At 45.5% G+C, this 20335-nt stretch overlaps 1 protein-coding gene across 1 annotated transcript in view; it reads right to left on the bottom strand.

Moving 5' to 3' along the window:
• Window positions 1–20335, bottom strand: part of GSG1L (GSG1 like) — a 52938-nt gene that overhangs the window by 7342 nt on the left and 25261 nt on the right. The window contains exons 3-5 of the mRNA XM_071760778.1: window positions 16732–16884; window positions 12641–12752; window positions 8898–9065 (exon numbers count right to left, since the gene is read on the bottom strand). Of these exons, the coding sequence (XP_071616879.1) occupies window positions 8898–9065; window positions 12641–12752; window positions 16732–16884 (433 nt within the window). The remainder of the gene's footprint in view (window positions 1–8897; window positions 9066–12640; window positions 12753–16731; window positions 16885–20335) is intronic.

Here is a 20335-nt window from a genome sequence, read left to right as displayed (position 1 = left end):
CCAGGCTGAACACCCCCAGAGTCACTACTGATTTAATTACAGGAGGTAACTGATGGGAAGCTGAAGCTGATGTAGGACTGAGGAGCAGCCACTGCTCTGTAGCCTGCTCCTGGCTAAGTGGATGTGTCCTTTAAATTGAAGTCCTGGGGCAGGGCTGGGCACAGGACCAACAGACCTTGTCTCTGGTCCTTGGAACACATTATGTCAAGAATTGTTGTTTGTTCTTTGAAACAATGACTTTTGGAAAGTCTTCAGAATGAGATGAGCAGGTTTGAGCAGTAGCCAGTAGCTTGGCAGGTAGGGAATTTTCTGGGGAAATAGAAGCCTGGTTGGTTTCATACTAATAGACATTTTTCAGGGCTGTGGAAATGAAGGATGTGGATGATCTCCCTGTGGAAGGGTCTGTAACTACAGAACATTTTCCAGGAGCAGGTGATGACAAACTGAGCTGGAGCACTTCATGGCTGTGGGGGGACCACCTGGGACTAGGGAGCTGTTCCAGCAGGTTTGCTGAGGGGTCAGGACACTCAGTTCTTGGGGTTATGGACACCAAGATACAACCAGGATGTGCCTGAGATAGGCAGCAAAATGCTGTGAGATCTCCAATTTTAATAGCAGAGTCAGCAAGTCACTTTCCCAAGCCTCCCTCCTGCTGGATGAAGAATCACTTGCTTTATTGGCAAGGAAAGAGATTCATGGAACTGTACCCATGGTTTCTGGAGAGGAAACTAAAAATATGCAGGGCAGGGCAGGAGGAATGCTCCAGTATTGCTCCTGACACTGAACCACTGCTTCCCATAGCTTAAGGAAGGAACTTTTGCAAACACTGAATAAAAGCACAGCAATTTTCTGAGTAAGTGCAAGTAATGACATTAATTATACAAATGTTATTGTCTACTAAAGCTGCTTTCAATAATTTTTATATTCAATAGCATGCACCATCATGAGCTGGTGATAAATACAGATGAAAAAGGTAGTGATAATGAAAGGTGTACTGGTGTAAATTAGAGCATATTTTTAATAGTGATAATGAAAGGTGTGCTGGTGTAAAGTAGAGCATATTTTTGAGCTATTATGAAGTCACAGCATCTTGGGATAACACCAAATTATAGGATATGTGCACACCTTAAATTTAATCCTGGAGAATTTTGTAGTGTTTGCATGCCAGTTGATTATTGTTTGGGCAATGCTGTCTGGAAAAGTCACAAACCTCTCTTTCCATAGCCTCCAAACCTTATCCTGAACCTCCAGGAGCCAGGGTGGGGCCAGTACATTGTGTGTCAGTGTGTATCAGACATATTTGAGCCATGGTCACTTACTATTTGGGGAGCAGCTATGGAGGCACTGTAACCTCAGGTCCCCAGCCTCAGCCCTCTCCTCCTCAGTCCTGGAAAAGAGAATATAGAAGTAGCACCTTTAACAGAAACAAAGGCTGCTCCCAAATGCACACAAATGGAAGGGTGAAAATCAGTAAGAGTCCAACATACCTGGGCTCCTCCATCTATAGCCAGCCAGGCCCAGTGTGGAGATGGGAATGGGCTGGAGAAGGACTTGGTTCCACTGGCTTTGTCCCTCTTGGGGAAAAGCCCCCGGAAAGAGGCCATGGGGAATAGAAATGAGGGGCTCAGGGCTGCATCTCTCCCACTCTTTCACTTTTCAGGATGAATTTAAGCATTGGGAAGTCCCAGCATGGTGCAGTAGGTGTGTGGTGGAAGTGCTGCACCATCTCAGTGCCAGGCTGTGTCATTTTCCAGAAGGAACAGCCCTGCTGCTGAACCTTTCTGGGTTGCAGAATAAAGTAGAGAATGAATCCAAGGCAGAACGTTACACTCACCCCTGAGTGCTAATGGAAGGTGAAGAGATTGCAAATTCTTAGTGGTGTCCGTGTGAAAAGATACTGACTCTGTAAATGAGAGGTACAGGAGGTCAGTAGCTAAAAATCTGTTCAGGTACCTTAGTGACCAAGGAGGAAGTCAGAGCAAAAGGTTGGCATGTCTTGGGAAAGCATTGGTATGATCTGCACAACATCTTGGGTGAGTACAATGGAGATAGAGAAAGCAAGTGGTGAATAAGATATAGTAGAGAAATGTAGAAAAAAGAGAGGAAAAAATAGTATGTGTGAATGGTGATTTGAAACCTTCTCATTCTCAGAGTGATGGGAATAGTCCTGATTTATTCTCTCTGCAATAGCTTTGGTCCTGCTGCCTATTTCTAACTGCTCCTAGCACTTCCAAACTGCATTTTCTGTCCTTTGAGAGAGAGAATGCAGAGACCTCTTGTCTGCACTGGTACCAAGGGCAGCTGGAAATGAGTTGATTCTAGAATTTCACCAGTGTATCTGCTCTTGGGTTGGTTTCCAGATGAGAGGAAGGGCTCAGGCAGCAGTATAAATGTGAGGTCAGGTGTGTTCCGTATTGGGAGCTGATGGGCAGCTGGGAGCTGGGAATGCTGTGCTAGGGGTGGAAGGCTGAATCTTCCAGATTGACTTGTTGGATCTTGGTTTAATAGCACCTCATACACAAGATGTGCTTCCCAGGGAGCAAAAGGCTGCAGACAGGGCTGTGCTGATGTCTGGGCTTCCTCTGCCAAGGGTGGGCTCATCTCCTTACCCCTGTCTGCAATAGCTTTGCTTCCAGTGGGATTCCCTGGCCTCTTGCACCCTGACCAGCCACGGGTGCATTTCTGAGAGCTGCTACTCTTTTTCCTCTTGCCAACATTAAAAGAAAGCAATGGATAATTGGAGTTTTATCCTGTCTCTTCCCTGGTTTCACTCCTTGCTCAAGGCAGTGCCTGGCTCTCCTTGAGAAGCACAACTCCATTTGATTTCCACCCTTCCAGGTCCCCCTATCCCTGACTCCAGGCTTCAGTGCTCTCACCCTAAACCTCTACATTCCCTTGACCCAGATCTTCCTCCCTGGGGCTATGGGCATCTTTGTTCCAGCAGCTATTGCCCAGGGTCTTCATCTGCCCCACAAACAGATTCTGCCTTTCCTTCAGCACACCAAAGAAGCAGAGAAGAAATTTTTTCTTCTCTACTTAGAAGCAAAGTCCACCAGGGTTCTGAGAGCAGGGAAAGGTGGTGGGGAACAACTGAAGGGAGCAGGAAAAGGTGGTGGGGAACAGCTGAAAGGGAATTTTTTTTCTTTTTTTTAATATTTAAAAAGGAAGACAAGAAACTGGGGGCCAACTTGGGAAAGATTCAGTGTGAATAACCTGCAGTGTCCCTTGCCTGGGTGGATGTGCTGGTGGCAGCACTGGTGTAGCCACTTGGTCTAAATGAGTGCAGGTTTTGTGAATAATTATTACACAGCCTTAAGGGCCGAGCTGCTAAAACTGCTCCCTCTCCTACTGATTGCCATCTTGCCTTCCTCTCTCACTGCCTTTTTGGAACTTTCAGGCTGGCTGGTTGCTATTTAATTAGCTGTAAGTAAACAACAGTAAGAAAGCTGGAGGTTTGATGGGCTGGTGCCCTGGGAGGTCACCCCACTCCCCTGCCTCTGGGACTTATTTTCTCATGGCCTCCCAGGTACCCTGGTGCAGGGTGGTGAGAAGGATGGGATGGGATGGGATGGGATGGGATGGGATGGGATGGGATGGGATGACCCCACTGTGGAGCAGCCACAGAGTGGCAAAGGGACAGCAGTCCTGGGACTTCTATCTGTGTGCTGCAGGACATGAAAGAAGCCAAATAGCTGGGCAGGGGAAGAGGAGAAGGTTCTGGCATGTTGACATGGCTTCAGCTGACTGTCATATACAGCTTAGCAGAGTTTCAAAGGAGCAGAGATTCTTTGTTGTCTCCTATAACTTATCTGGAAGGATCCTCAGAGCAAAGGAAGCAGACAGGGATGAGGAGCATTCCTTCTTTGCTACCTGGGGGGAACTGGAGGTGATGGACCATGCTCAGGGTCAGATGGGGCAAGAGTATTTGTATTAAACACATCAGAAAGAGAAGGGGGACACCTGTGATGAACTGACACCTAATAAACTAAAAAAACAGAAAAATACAAGCAAAATACAGACAAATATTTAGTTAAAAGGAAAACCAGAGAGAAAGGGCAGGCAACCAATGATAAGGCAAAGACTGAAAGCTGATGTTGGAGGTAATTCTGCTGACAGTTTTATCACTTGATATGGGAATAATACCTCCAAGCCTGTATCATGTAGTGGTTCTGCTTAGAGTTACTCTGAGGGCTCTCATACCTTTTCTATCTGAAGAGCTATAATGTTTTGATTTCATGCTGTCTGGTTTGGCCAGGCTTTTCCAAGTATCCCAAGCCAGGGAAGTAAATACTTGTTGAATATTAGCCTGTGAATCTTTGCTGTTTTTTCAATGGCTTTTAAAGTGCTTTCCCTGTGATAGAAACAGCAAGATGCTTGGCTGCTGGGGGACAAAGCCTGGCTGGGCAGAGAAGGTGGCTGTGTGCTCTCTGCACTTGGTTGTTCTTGTGTTGGGTCTCTGTGGAACCACACGTGGTGTTTGAGGAGCAGTCAAGCCAGGCTGTGGAGCAGCATTTGAGGTGTCCAGATACACTCCTGCCATCTGAAAGCTCTTTCCAGGGTCCCTCCCAGCTGGGGCAGGTGTTAGGATGTGGAGGCTGAAGTGGGGCAGCAGCTGAGGGGCTGGGAAGGGATGGGCTGAGCTGGTGGCCAAGGAGGGGACAGTGATGTGCAAACAGGGATGTGGCTCAGCCCTGCATCTCCTGCACTGGATGAGGAATGTGGTGCACACCTGTGGGGTTGGGAGGGCTGAAAGGAGCATTTCAGCTTTTTCATCTCATAACATCTCCAGTAAATCCCTTGTTATGTGCAGTCACGTGCAATTAAAATGAAGTGAAAGACAGTGACCTTGTGTTTGACAAAGTACTTGCAGGATTAGCAGCATTTTACTGTCACTATTTTTCATATTTTTCATATTTTCATGAAGCAAATTTCTTCTCTGGGAGCAGGGGCCTGTGGAAGAATATTCCAACAAAAACTTTTTGTCAGGCAAAACGGGGCTCGTGCTTTTCTTCCCTATCTCTCCTAGAAGATAAACTGCAGCTTTGGGGAATGCTGATGAAGCTGTAACTTTCAGGAGAAGCCTATTGCTCTGGGAAAAGTGCCTCTTGCAGAAAGTCTGCTCACCAGAGAGGGCAGATAGGGGTGTGCAGTGGATGCTGGATGTGTGCTGAGGCAGAGGAAGATGCAGGGGGTAGAGATATCTACAAAGCAACTGGAAGGAAGAAAGGCTGGAGGGGTTTATTTATGAGATACAAAAAAGAACATGGAGGTGTAGGAGTAGGAGGGAATGTGAAGTGTATCCTTGGGCACATGCACAGGAAAGAAGGAATTTAAGTTATTTTCTACTTGTGTAAAGGGAGGTTGGAGCTAGGGGGGAGGTTCTGTGCTTGCTGCCACCACTGGTACCCACAGCATGGAGCAACACTGGGTTACAAAGTGATGATCCCTGCTGGATCCTCTGCTGTCCTGGTATTCCCAGGTCACAGCAGTGAAGCTGCTCATGAACCTACTAACTTAAAAAGAAAACAAAACAAAAAAAAAAAAGATGTAAGGCTGCACAGCTTTAAATCTCTGGGATGATCCCATGGTAACACTGTCTCTGGGCTGCTTCTTATATATTCAGATACATCAATTAAAATAATGTGATATAAAAAAAGCAAGTCATAATCATGAAGTTTGGGAACACCACGTGCCTGAGCTGTGTTTGCCAAGTGTGTGTGTGGAGGGGCATGGAGGATGTGACCAACAAGTGAATTGTTCATGCAAATTCAAAATAAGCAAGGAAGCTGGAAGGGCAGAACAAAATATACAGCCCGGCCCTAAAGCAAGTGGTAGAGACAAAGCCTTGTGCCTGTGTTGCGGCGAGCTTTCTTTCGGGGACTCAGTTCTTCTCCGGGAGCTCTTTCCTGCTGTTCCTCTCCTCAGGCATCTTCATCTGCTTCTGACTCTGCTTCTGGGAGCATGCCTTTTACCTAGCCCTTCAGCCCCGCCCATTTCCGGCTGGGGCAGGCCCTAATTAGTGGGCACAGCTGGGCTTAAGCTCCCAGTTCATTATCAGTGACACCTGAGGACTTATGGTCTTCTCTACATTTCCCCCCTTTTTATTGTTTGTTGAAAAAAAAAAAAATAAACTTCATTTTTTCAATAGGCCTTTTTAAACATTTCATTATCTTTCATTATTTTTAATAAATATATTTCTCGAAGTAAACGCTTCGGGCCCCACAGGACACTCAGCTAAGAGCATCGAGGGGGTGCCGGATAAACGTTTAATTATTTTCATTATTTTTCAATAAATATATTTTTTCTTAGCCTTTATGGAGGGAAAGTTCAGGCTCTTACCGGCCTTTTTTGCTTTGGTCTTTATTATCAGCAGGAGATGAGGTCTCATGAGCACCAGCTCAGCTTTCGCTGGTACTTGCCACCTTGGAATGCCTGGCCATGCAGAGACTTCTCCGAGCATTCGGCGCACCAGTCTTATCGCGTGTCCCTAGGGCCCCGTTTTCAGGACCGCACTATCGCGTGTCCCTGGGGGCTCCGTTTCAGGACCGCGTTGTGTGTCCCTGGGAGGCTCCGTTTCAGGACCGCGTTATCGCGTGTCCCTGGGAGACTCCGTTTCAGGGGCCGCACTGACTTGATGCGCACTCAGAGCTCCGCTTCAGCTTCAGCATTCCTCGGGCTTGAGTTCCACGCGCCAACTTGCTGCGCCTTTCGAGCCTCATTCTTCTCTCCCGCCTGGCTCGCCATACCGGGCTGTTGTATCTCGCCGTGCTGGGCTTCTATTTTTGAGCTTCTACACACCGCCTTCCGCATTTAAGCCTGGCCTTGTGGAGCTTGTTCCCGTGGTTGCGTTTTTGGAGCTCTTTTTCTTAGAGCGTCCCGCACCACTGTGGTGTCTCCATCTGACGTGGTTGCGTATTTCGAAGCTCTTTTTAAGCTAGGCTTTGTAGAGCTTCCCGCAACCAACGTGGTTGTGTAGAGCTTCTTATATTACCTCAGCGTTTACGGCTTGCTGTTGTTGCCCGCATTCTCCACCAGATGTTGCGGCGAGCTTTCTTTCGGGGACTCAGTTCTTCTCCGGGAGCTCTTTCCTGCTGTTCCTCTCCTCAAGTGACACCTGAGGACTTATGGTCTTCTCTACATGCCTGTGTACTGCTCAGGGTAGTTCTGAGCACAAGGAACAGGCAGTGCTGTGTGTGTGCTGCTTGTTTGGAGTGCTCTGTGTATAATAAGAGTTTAAAAATGTTGGTTTGTGATGGCCAAGGTGAGATTTGTCACCTCATGTGTTTGTACGTCAGATGTCCTGCTGGTTCTGTTGTCACATCTCACTTCCATGAGACCTAAAGAAGCTTTGATGCTCCAATTGCCTTGTTGTCATTCCTTGGGCTCCTTCACTTCTTTATTTACTGGGTTGGGATGAAGGTCTCTCAGATTCCAGCTGCTCCAACATGGATTTGATTGCAAAGTGTTATGTGGGGACAGGCTGGGGTAATATGGTGAGTGCAAGAGGGATGAAAATCCCTAATGTGAGATAGAGGGAGTTCTTGTCCTTAATGCCATTATTGCTTTTTGCTATTTACTCTTCCAGAAAGGGCAGCAGTGATACCTGACCAAGCTCCCTTAGCATTTCCCAATGGAACTCAACATATTCTGTTCCTTACAATTCTTCTGGTCTCTGTTCTGCAGTTCTCACTCCAGTAACTGGGCTGTTTTCCCTTGGCTGGCTGTTGCTTTCTCCTGAGGCAGATGCCAACCACTTCTCCACTGTGTCTGGGGGCTTTTTCTCACATACAGAATTTTTTACCATTCACCATCATCTCTAAATGCAAAGTTAGGAAAATTATGGTGGGTTGAATAATTTCTCCCATCTTTCCAGACTGTTTCAAAGGTAGAGTGAATGCTTGGAAGCTGGCAGAGGAATAAGTGTAACAACAGAGACCATTATTTAGGGTTGGGTAAGCAAAGTGATAAGCATGGAAGTTCTCTAGTTCTTCCTGCTTCCTGCTGAAATATCTGAGCATTTCTGCCTCCTCAGGGCTCCCCAACCACTCTCTTTCCCCCCAGAGAAACTGCCCCATTGCTCAGCAAAAGAATTAATGCTCCTTATGTTTTCTGTGTTTAAAATGTCTTTATATTTCTTCCAACAGGCTTTGGGTGAGGACTCCCTGAGCAATTATCAGCTCCTCATTCTGCAAGGATACCCCTAGGGAGTCCATCACACCTTCCCTGCTGTGTAAGGTCAGTATTGATCTGTTCTTCACCTTCTGCAGTTTTACTCAAAGGTTTAACCTTCTCATGAAAGAATGAGGCCAGCAGGTAGGTTACCTGAGAGTGCAGTGGGTGGGCAGGGTGAGGGATGTCTCTGGGCCTTCAGGGCTCAGCCAGGATGCCCCTGGCAGCACTGTCTGGATGTGTCTGCAGTGCAGGATGATGTCTTTGGGATGCCTTTGTGCAGAGGAACTCAGGAGGATGGGGTGCAGGCATGTGACTGGAAGATGGCAACTCCAGAGTGGCCTAATGGTGGCTGGAAAATGTCTCAGTGGCCCTTAGGATTATTGAGAGGTGCCCATTATAGACACTGAGAAAGGTGGCTGTAACATTGGTTATATCCCCAGAATTTTACCTTTCCTGAGGGAAAACAGTCTTGCACTGGCAGCATAGTTTCATACTGTAAGGACTTGTCAGTCTGGGGTTCTAATGAGTATGTAATCAAAGGCAGGCACTGGGACAGACAAAAGTTAAAAAACCAAAAAACCCCCAACAAATCAGGACGGATTTTGTGTTTAACACACAGCTTCTCCCTGTATCTCAGAGACCTCACCCGTATGTGCCTGAAACGGGTGAAGCCAGGATTTTCTAGACTGGTGGAGTCCATGGAATCCTCCAGTGGCTGCACTGACCTTTCTCTGAAGTACTTGATGGCTTCCTGGTCTAGGAAGTTCTGCTCTTCTCGAAAGCCCTGCTCGAAGATTTTGCGCTTGTGCCTGAACTCGATGACAGTCTTGGTGTAGGAGTTGAGGGTGGTGACAGAGGCAGCCATGCAGCAGGTGAAAGAGCCCCATGCCAGGCTGTGGAGAGAGAAACCAGCAGTCAGAAGGTTATGTTTCTGATGCCAGGAAACACACACACACAAATCTCTTCTCCTTATCTGACCTCAAAAAACCTCGGGCAGGCGGGAGGATGCTGGGCACCACTTTTATCCCAGGGAGAGCCATGTGATGTGACAGAGTGCTAATGTGGACACTCCAAAGAGTTAAAGGCATCTTGTTTTCCCTGCTAAAATCCACAGAGCAGTAAGAAACTCCTTGGGAGGAGTAATGCCCCAGCAGCTGCATGAAGTACAGGGATGTGGATGTTGGAGTGGCAGTGTAGTGTCCAGGAGCTGGATGGCAGCATTAAGAAGGGGGTGCAGATTACTTCTAAATGAAGATATTGAGGGTCTTAGCTTGCCAAGTTGTGAAAGCCCCTTTCTTTGAATAAAGGGAAATGAAAATCTTTTCCCCCAGTTTGTAGGTGAAGCTGTTGTTACACCATATGTATGTTCACCTCAGACTCAGTGTAGGAAGATGTTCCAGTGGAGTTAAATACAGAATCAGTGACTGAAAGTTGTTTATTTAGTTGCTTTCCAGTGGCTTCAGGGCAATGCTTTCTCCTGCTGGGACTTGGTGGAGTTGGACTTGATGATCCTTATGGGTCTCTTCCAACTTGAGATATTTTATGACCTTAGGAGAGAGGATGTCTTAGGGACCAGGGGAAGTTCTCAGGTGTCCTTGGGGGGCTGCATCTGCACAGCACTGCTGCAGGGCTGCTCTCTAGTCCAGTTTTTATGCCTTCATCTGCCTACTGTATTCCCTTCTTTGCTGGTTCATGGACATTTCTAGCATTCCTGGTGGCTGAAAGCCTGAGCAGAACAGAAAACAGCACCTCTGTTTTGAGGAGATATCCTACCTGGGGGCAGGCAGTGCTCCCCAGTCTTGGTTACCCAGTGGCAGGAGCCCAGGGAGACAAAGGGAGCAGGAGGAAAGTGGGGAAAAAAACGTCCCAGTGGTGGGCTGGAACCAGCAGCAAGTTCTGAGCTGGGTCTCCTGGGAAGGAGAGTTCATCCTGGGGATGCTCTGCTCCCTGCTCATGGACTGGGTGTCCCCAGATGCCCCCTGCCCTCCCTCCCTGCACATCTTTTCCAGCCTTTTCCTCACTTATCCCAAGTTCAGATGTGGCTGGGGGGAAACTCATGACCCTGAGGAGTTTAGGTGCTGTTTGGGCATGAAATGGGGCCAGAAAAAAGACCCTAATTCCTCCTTTTGGCTGCAGAGTTTATCTGTGTTCAGGCTCTCCTTGACTTCACATCCAGCCCATCAGCTTCAGCTCCACAGAGTTCCCAGTGGCTTCCTACCTAGCCTGGATTAACTGGATCATCTGTGCCAGCTCTGCACTTCCCTTGCTCCTTGCTTTTATCTTTTCTGTAACCAAATAGAGCCTTGGTATAAATTATGGAGAGCAGAAAGAACACAGCCCCAGTGGCATTATCTTTAAAATACAGATTATCAATGGAGCCCTCAGCTGTTTTCCCATTCTGCAGGGGAGCTGCAGACAAGGGAACAGTTTCTCACGTCACATGAGACAAAACTTGAAAAAGAACACATATTCATGAAGGGAAAAATCTGGGGGGAAAAAAAAAATAATCTGTCAACTAACCAGAAATGGCTCATTATAGTGATTTCAATATCCAGTGCATAACTCCTGGAACTCCCACAGCAAGGAAGGGGGTGGAGGCAGCCTTTTCCGAGGCAGTTTTTAAATCCATTTGCCAGAGGCAATGAAAAGAGAAGGAAATGTAAGGAGCCTGAGGTGAGGAAGGTCCCTCAGGTTTCCCAGAGTTGGGTGGAGAAGTGGCAAAGAAACTCCTGCTCTGTGTGAGTGTCCAGGCACTTGGAAACCTGGCAAGGGTCTTCCTCCTACATGGAAAAGCTCCAAACATTTCCAGCTGGGCTCCTGAACAAAAATTGAGGAAGAAGCCAGCTGAAGCCACGTGTTTCACTGTTGGTGCCTGGGGAATGATGTACAGAGAAAAAAAAAATTTCTTGAAAGTTTCTGATCGTTTCTCATCTTTTAACTTAGAAATGCTGGAAGGTTCAGAGGAGGAAATACAGACTGAAGGCTCTGTGGTCAGTCAGAACAATGAGAGAGTTATGCTTGATTTTTTTTTAAAGTTTTTATGGACTTTAGTTAATTGTTCTTTATTTTTAAGTGTAAAGAGTGCAAGAGTTACACCCTACCTGAGGTGAACATCTCTTGAACAGCATTGCCCCTCCGTGCCAGATGTGCCCCAGATGTGGGACTGGACCTTTAGTGCCCTTGGTAGCTGAGCTCAGGGCTCTGGGACAAAGCTGAGGCAGGAGAACAGAGAGAGCTGAGCTGCCAGGGCAGGAGGGGGGAGTTTGAATCCAGAAAGACCCTTTGGAGCAGGGGGAGTGGGGCTGGAGAGGGCTCAGAATGTCCTGAGGCAGCTTTGAGCCTCTGGTGCCCCTTGGGAGACACGGGGGAAGAGGCAGGAGGCTGATCTGATGAGTGCTTTATCATGTCAGACATCTAAAAACATCCTGAATGGTGAGTATTGCAGTAAATTATGGAATAGATCACTGGAGACAAATTAATAGTAACACACAATATTATTAATAACATTACATGTGTCATTTTTATAACTATTCGTATAAATATCATACATATATGAATGCCTCATTTTTCTGTGTTCATTATAACGTGCAATAAATATTCCCCAAATATTTTAAATATAATGCAGCTTGTCTTTTGGAGCGTGCCACTAAAATTTTAGTAACCCCTCCCATGATACACAGTGTAATGAGGGGAGAAGGAAAAACTAATAATTCCCTGCAGTGCTGTGCATAGGGAGTGGTTTTATTTATTTATTGGTTTTTCCAAAGGTTGTTTTCTATGCTTTAAAATGGAATGAAAATAATACAGTGTATTTAGAAATGAAAAAAAAACCAAACCAAACTTAATTTCCTTAGCTATCCAAAGAGGTTGATGCCTCTAGAGGGATATGGAAGTTGTTTGCTTATAAACTTGCAAGCAATGTAACACAGTTCATACATCTTGGCTAAATTTTTTTTTTTTAGGAGATAAAAAGGAAAGGTGAAAAAAAAAAGTAATTAAAAATTAAAAAATTCTGTCTCCCAAATATACTGTCCATTTTCCCAAGTCTTCTGCCCATGATCTCCAGGGAATCCTCATGGTGCCAGAAGCACCTCCATGGCTTTGCTCAAAGTTGCACTGTAAGGTTCAGCTGAGGCATTAATTAAAAACAAAACAACAACAACAAAAAAGCTAAATGTCTCTGAAATGCCACGGTAATTATGTACCTAAATTGAACCTTAATGAGAGTGCTCAATCTGTGTTGGTAATTGTGGCTGCTGTTTATTTACAAATGCTGAGTTCCTCCTGGTTCCCACAGCTGCTGCTGCACTCTGATAGCTCTGCTCTAACACCTCCAACACCTTGGGGTTTTATTTTTTTTTTGCTCCTGGCATTTTAACAGCTGAAAATTCACGTTTGTTTCTGGAAATGTGAGGTGATGTGTGCAATCTCCCAAGAGACTGAAAAATGAAGAGGTGGTGACACTTACCAGAAGGACCATCCATAGTCCCATGAGTGTGGTCGCCAGTCCTCTGGCCCAAGGCTGACTGTCACTTGGAAAACTTGAGTGTACATCATGTGTGCCACCATCCCCAAGAGACCTGAGAAACAAGGATGGTGATAGGAAATTTTTTTCTTTTTTTTTTTTCTTTTTTTTCAGTGCCTTTTTTGTGTGTGCTTTTTTTTTTTTTTTTTTTTTTTTTTTTTTTTTTTTTTTCTCTCTCTTCTCAGTAATTTCTGAGATAGCAACTGCTGGAAGTGCTTTGAAACCTCCAGAAAAGTCTTTGTTGTACTTTTGTGCCTCCTATTCCACTGTGGAGGAGGGAGCTGCATGGGCAGGAGAGGAAAGGTGTGATTGAGAGCTCATTAACGTGCATCATACTGAATTCTCAATTAAGAGTTAAAGAAAGAAAATCGTTGAAGAAAATGTTGCACAAATAGCATCCCCCCCAACCTTGCTGCTGCCAAACAGGGGGGTGCCACTCACCAGTGATCTCACTCAGCCCCTTCCATGCAGACCTCAGATAAGAGAACAAGAGAACTTCCATAGGCAGTGCAAGTTTGGCTGCATTAACACCAAACTCTGGTATTTTATCTGGGCAGTTGCCAGGACTTCTGAATTTGAAGACTTTTAAACCACTTGGAAGTTTCCCAAGGAAGTTAGGGCAGTATTCCTGATGATCTGTGGTGAGAGGATGCCACAGGAATACTTCTGATGGTTCATTGTTGATGGTGTTGGCTGTTGTGACCCCATTATATTGTTGTGACCCCACTATATTGTTGTGACCCCATTATATTGTTGTGACCCCATTATATTTTGCTGAGATAATTCCAGGTGGGTGAACACCAGGCAGTGTCAGGCACTCTGCTCACCAGGATGCTGAAGAGCAGGGCTGCAGGTAGCTCACTGACTTATCCCTGCCCAGCAAGGTTCTGCAGCTTCACCTGAAAAAACCTGCCTGAATTTTTACATCTTGGACATCCCCCTGAGGAAATCCAAACCCCGCTGCTCAAGGAGTGGTGGTGGCCCTTGTTATCTCCAATGGAGAATTTTCCAGCTGCAATAATTTGAGCTGATCAGAATGCTGCTGCCAGCTGAGCTCCTGGAAAGCAGGGGGCCAACAGGTAGCTGGGGCAGGGTCATCATTTCCCAGACAGACCTTGGACCTGCAGGTGTCAAGAGCCCTGGTGCTGGAATAACAGCTTAGGGCCCTTAGAAATTCTGATGCTCTGCAACAATCTTGGCCACTATGGTCAATTTTTCTCCTTAATCAAAGTCACCATTATCCCTGACCATGTAATTTTTCCCACAGTTGTCCTTCCTCCTTGTGGGACATCCTGGTTTTACCTCCTCGACTCAAATTCTCTCTCTTCTTTCCTGCTTTTACCTTCAGAGCCTCAAGTGCTTCATTAGTCTTACCAGGAATGGGGATGAATCAGAGCAGTTCTGGGGGAGGGAAGTCAGGGAATGTCATGTTTGTGTTGTGGGGATGTTAAACAGGACCTTCAGCAAGCCTCATGTCAGATTTGATACAAATAACTGCAGAGGCTGAAAGGAGGCATTTTATTACAAGAAGCTGCTCAGCTGCTTTGTGTCGAGGTGAGGAGGCAGAAAGAGCAATTCACAGTTGCAAGACATTAGATTTTGGCAGGGTGTGTGGCCTAAGGGGAGCACAGCAATCCACTGCACACCTTGCTTGTTTCTGGCTATATTTAATTTCCAGACTTCACTGGGAGCTTGCTTTTTAAATCAGTGGATTTTTCTCCAGCTGGCACTTCCAGCATTGATCTCGAAACTTGGGGGTCTGCTGTTCCTACACCTCCTTGTCAGTAATTTTTCACCCATAACCAAACATTGCAGGCTGCCCTCAGACACATCCCCATCTCTCAGAGCCATCAGGTTTGACCCAGCCAGGACCAGCTCCAGCAATGAGGTTTCAGACCTTTCCCATGTTGGTGGCCAGGGTGACCTCCAGTGATGGGTGAGTAGGATGCCATCAGCAAGTCCTGCTGTAACCAGGGGTCACAGTGACATTTATTGCTTCCTCTGCCTAATGACAAGTAGGGCTGGGATGTCTTGGTGTTCTCTCAGCCCTAGCAAAATAATTCAGGTCTTTTTCTAGCTCTGCTGCTTCGTGTCCTGTTGTTTTTTGGTCTCTTCCTGATGCCACCCCTTGGTTTGGCTTTGCCAAATCCTCCCTGGAGCTCTCCTGTGATGGATGATGTTGCATGTTTGATGGATAAAATTTCCTGCCTGTAACATAAATCAGCATCTGCTGTATTTCCCACATTATCTGCAGGCTGGACAGAGGATGAGGTGCCTGGATGCCCACCCACCTGGGCACCAGGGCAACAGAGCCTTGCAGATGGAAATCCTGGGAATTTGTGGGACATGTGGAGTTTGGGATCATCAGCCTTGAAGGAGCAGAGCTGTTTCTAGGAAAGCTTCAGGTACTCTGTTTGGAAAAGCCAATTCCTTTTAAAGCACTTTCAGATACATTTACTAAAATATTATTTATGGAATATACCACATGAATGCAAATGCTTTACTGTAAGGATGACATGAAAGGCATATATAAAGGTTAAAAAAATTACTGAAATGTCAGTGTTGTGGGGTTTTATTTAAGTGACTCATAAGAGGTTAAGTAACAGCAATAAGTGGGCCACAGTGTTAGGATAATTTTTCCTAACCTTTAAATGTTGAGCTGTGAGAATATGAAGATCACACTGCACTTTTTGGAGGGAACTCTATCATGAATTTAAGGGGAGCTGTGTTGCTTCAAGGCAAAGCCCTCACTGTTATCTGATTTTGATAAAGCTGTGTCATTATAAATATGCTAAGATTAAATAAATAGGCTTTTATTTTTTCCTCTGAGATCTCTGCAACTGAAAAAAAAACACATCTAGCAGTGTTTTGGGGTTGTGTTGGTTTTTTTTCTTGCATCTTCCTATTTTTCTATGCTTTTTATTTGTAAAATTTTAAAGTTTAAATTTGGAACATGGTCACAATGTACTTGTAAAAAGTGTGGTAAAGAAAACTTCATAATTCTTATAAAACTTGAAGCTCCAGTTAATGATGAAGAGAAAGAGGAACAGCACGGAAATAACTGAACACTGAAGAATTCCCCAAAGCTTGACTTTGAAAATGGAACTGGTTTTTTTTTGTTGTTTTTTTAAACCCCAACTATATCCAAAGCTGAAAAATGCTTTTTCAGTTTTCAGAAGATTTTTTTTGGCTGTTGTTGTTCTTTCAGCTCTTTCTGATCTAAGTTTGATACCACTGGCTGTATTTCTTAATTTGATGCCAGCTCTGAAGATCAGGAAACGTCCACTGCATCTTTCAGCTTGAAATACAGCAAAATAAAATGCCCTTTTGTTGCAGAAGTTCTTTCTACTGGAGAGATCCATGCAGGAGCACTCACACAAGCAGCTCTGGCTGGTTTCTTGTATAAATCCTGGGAAGTGGAATTTTCAGCCAGCACAGGAGTGAAGGGGCACTTAATTACATGGGTTAGCTCTGGTGTCTTCTAGAGAAGTGAATTCCTGAAGCTCATTCTCTGAAGGGCTCCAAGTACAGACTGAGCATGAAAAGTGCCTGAAAGAATTGTTCTCAGAGATGTACACGTCCCCAAATTACTCTTGGGGTTGCTTCTAAGTGAGATTACTTGAGCCCTTTTCATTGTCAGCTTTGCTAATGAACAGGATGAGCTGCTCTCTCTGGTTTGGAGCATCCAACCTTCACCTACTTATGGCACTAATAGAAAAAAAAAAAAAAGAATTTTCAACACTGTTCTTTGTTTTCTCTTGGCTCATCACTGTGATGATTCTGAAAATGGAGCCTATGGGTATGGCCATGGCTCTGTGGGCTGTGGGGAGGCCATGGGGAAAGCAGGAAGATGGATTTTTCACTTCTCCCTGACAACAGCAAATGTACCAGGGGATCCTTGTTCCAACACAGTGAAAAATGCACAAGCAAAAGGAGGATGAGAGTCTCGGAGTCCCCAGCTTTAATTCTTTCAAAATTTTAGGATGTTGTTTTGCTGTGGCTCCTCAGGCAAAAGGGGAAGGGCAGGTTCCTACCTGAAAGGACAGTGAAGACAGCAGCAAAGGCATTTAACTTGAGCCCATCTATCACACTGCTGGAATGGAAGAGCTCAAGGCACATAAGGCTGAATCCGACGACCAGCAGCATGATGTACAACACCTCAGAGACCACTGACAGCCACAGCACACCTGCAATGCACAGAACCAGCAACTGGTCACTTATTCAGTCAACAATTTCAAGAGAAAAAGTTGGTAAAAAATTTATTAGGCAGTCAGGAATCTGTAGGAGTCATTGGGTATTCAGAAAGTGTAAATTTAGCAAACTACCACCCAAGATCCCAGCTTGCCTGAAGGACCCAGCTTGCCTGAAGGACCTCTTTGGGTGTATCTAGGACCTCTTGGCTCTTATGACCCAACACATAGGATGCAGGATGCATTTTCCATCCCTCTTAGATGAGTTTAGATGAGGATAATCTAGAATGCACATGGTGCTGGCACATGCTGCTTCCCAGTCCATGGCTGGCAGGAGAAGAACAGGCTTGGATACCTTCTTTTCACAAGACTGTTCCAAGAAAATATTTTCAGTGAAGGTTTTAACATCTTTATCATGGGATATTGATGGGGCCTGTTATTAGGAACTCTCTTTGACAGAATCTGGTGTCTTGCAGAATGACTGAGTGAGCTTGGGGGGTTTAAATCCACTGCAGGGATCTTTGCCACTGGGATCATAGAATGGTTTGAGTTGGAAAGGACCTTGAAGATCATCCAGTACATGTGAATGCTGCCAGAACACCTGCAGGGTGGAGCCAGTTATTTATAACACACTCAGCTGAAGAGCTGCAGATAGAAAATTTGGGATGCTTTCTGTTTTCTTAACCCCTAGGAGGGTGAAGGGCAGAGTGTGACCCCCATGTTCTGCAGGACTCTGGGGTTGTGCCCTGGTAAGTGGTTCTGGCAGCCTTTTGGTGGCTGGCTGAGACCCATCCATCTGCTGGAGAGGTTGCATTTGGAAATTTCAGCACAAACCCACCAGCAAGATCTGCTGAGTCTTTTAAAGTCACCAAGCCATGGGGAAAATTTGAGAGGATAGTAACAGATGATGAAACTGAGTCCCTGCCAGATTTCCCATTGCTGTTCCAGCATGAGAATCTGCTAGAATTCTTCAGTACATTTGCTAAACTGATTGCTAAAGAATTCACCTGGAAAAAAAAAGAGCAGTGATGGAAAATTTCAGGCAGTTGAAACATTGGAAGTTAAGCATCTGATGACAATGGCTTATATTAGAAAATGTTAGCTGTAACCATAGAGACTGCTACAGGCTTCACTTGTATTAATACTTCTCTCCTCAGGGTAAGAACATATGTGTGATAATGCCTAGAGCTGAGCTTATCAACCCAGATATGCAGTTTCACTTTAATCAGATATCTGAGTGTCCTCTTGGTGACCGTGGTGATCACAGCTCACAGGTTTTCTGGGAACTTGTTCTTTTGTAATTGCCACAGATGAATATGAGCTATTAATTTTTAGTACCATATCTGACCTTTTGAGTTTTTAAGCAATACTAGAGAGAGGATAATAAAGAAACCTTGTAGTTTCTCACTGGGACTTTATGTATCTATCAACAGCAAACTGCTGTTTATCTCACTGCTCTTGGGCACTTTGGTACCAGGGCAGCTGGCACACTCTTCCAAAAAGCAGAGACTTGGTGTCTTGGTTGCTGTGCTGTGATACACCCAGATAAAGAAGGGATTTTGCCTCCTTTTCTTACAGACAGAAGTTTCTGTGACAAGAGAATGATGAAATGGTTTGAGTTGGAAAGAATGAGATTACGTAAACCTAACCTATAAACTGAGGCATCAGAGAGCCCTGATTAATGACTTCTAATACATAATATTTCAGCCCAGACATGAAAGAGTAATATACAGAACATGTACCCAGATGTTTGCTGCCCTGTTAGGACTCCTGAGGATGCTCACTGCTGGTAGATAAATGCCAGGGCAGTGCTGTGGTACTGACTGCAGCCCAAGGCTGTGGTGGGGTCTGTCCTCTCCCTCCTGGGGTGAACAACTGGCTGGAGGTTTGGGCTCCAAGAGCTGATCAAGCTGCTGGGCAGGCACTGGTGGGGCTCAGCTTTAGGGCTTTGAATGTTTTTATCTGTGACTTAGACACAGGAGCTGAGTGCACACTAAGAAATTTTGCTGATGACACTGAAGTGGGAGGAGGTGCTGAGTCAGCAGAGATTTGGCTGAAAGGCTCCAGAGGCCCCTTCCACCCTAAATCACTAAATAATTCTTTAATTGCACAGTTGCTAGGTCTAACATGCTGGGGGAGCAGCTGCAGGGACAGAGTTAGCTGAGGTTGGGAGAACTGGAGCAGAAATAGAGTTGTACTATGGCTCTGGAGAGCAGACCTGGGTTTTTCTGTCTTAGGGAAGCTTTTTCCAGTGAGACACAAAGGCTCTGTGATTGCCCTGGGGAAGGCATAGCCAATTCTTTCTTCTTTTTTTTTTTGTCCCTGTTACTGTCTGGGAAGGAACTCTCTGTCTAACTCTCATGTCATTTCATGGTGTACACTGAATATCTGCTCTGTGTGTTTTAAAATGCATTTGGTATGGGGGGAGATGTCACACATGCAGTGTTTGCATGGTTCTGGGTGTGTCCTGTCCTGCCTGCTTTGATTTTGAGTTCCTTCTGAAATAACAACACCCAGAAAATGCAAGCTGTATCTGGATTTTGTATCTTCCCGTGGCTGCCAGCAGCAGAAGACTTGATTCAGGTTATTAATTCAGGAGACAGAATTTCTGTTCTGTGCTGATGGTGAAGTGATCTCCCACTGCTCTGCTCTCACCAGGAGATGCAGGAGGCAGTCACTTGGCATTACTGCCACTCACATCCCTTCCAGCCTCCTTCCTGCAAAGTAGAGAGCTCCTTCTCTTGAGGAGACCTCAGTCATTCCAGGTGACAGGGAAGAAGCTCTCCAGAGGATTTTTCTTTTTTCCTGTTTTCTCTATCACTTTTTCTGTCTGTCTTATTTCCCATCAGCCCGTGTCTTCTGCTCCAGGGGTTTGTCTGGCCTAACTCAGCTTTTGGGAAAAAAAACAACCCCTCTCCTTCAGAAGAGTCAGCACTTGATTCATTTTGAGACTCCCTGTATCTGAGGGTCTCTATTCTTGCTCTCATTTTTTGCTCTTCATCCTGTTTGTAGGTTTTTCCTTGCTTGTTTTGTCAAGCTGAGTGTTAGGTGTGCAGAGAAGATGCTGTGGGTTTGGGTACAGAGCTGGGATGCTCCAGGGATGTTCTTGGTGAATGCAGAAAGGTTTCAGGTCTGACCTGCCCCACTTGTCAGTGTTGCCATCCCTGCTCACCTTGTCCCAAGGAATTGCTGCACCATTGTGGCAGCAATGTGGGACCTCCTAGGAGAGTCTTTTACTTTAAAACAAAACTAAATCCAAAGCAATTTCACTTACACCTTCTCACAAGCACAAATAGGTGCAAGGAGCCCATCCAGCATGCAGGCACCAAGGCACGTGCACTCAGGCAATCTTTCCAGGATTCCCAGAAATAAAAGATGGGATGCCAGCTGAGTCCTCCTCATCTCTTCAAGGCTTTTGGTAGGTTAGCAAAGATGTGCTGTGTTTGTA

Source organism: Heliangelus exortis, chromosome 17 (genome assembly GCF_036169615.1).
Source record: "Heliangelus exortis chromosome 17, bHelExo1.hap1, whole genome shotgun sequence".
Lineage (NCBI taxonomy): Eukaryota > Metazoa > Chordata > Aves > Apodiformes > Trochilidae > Heliangelus > Heliangelus exortis.
This window is presented reverse-complemented; position numbering and strand designations above follow the sequence as displayed.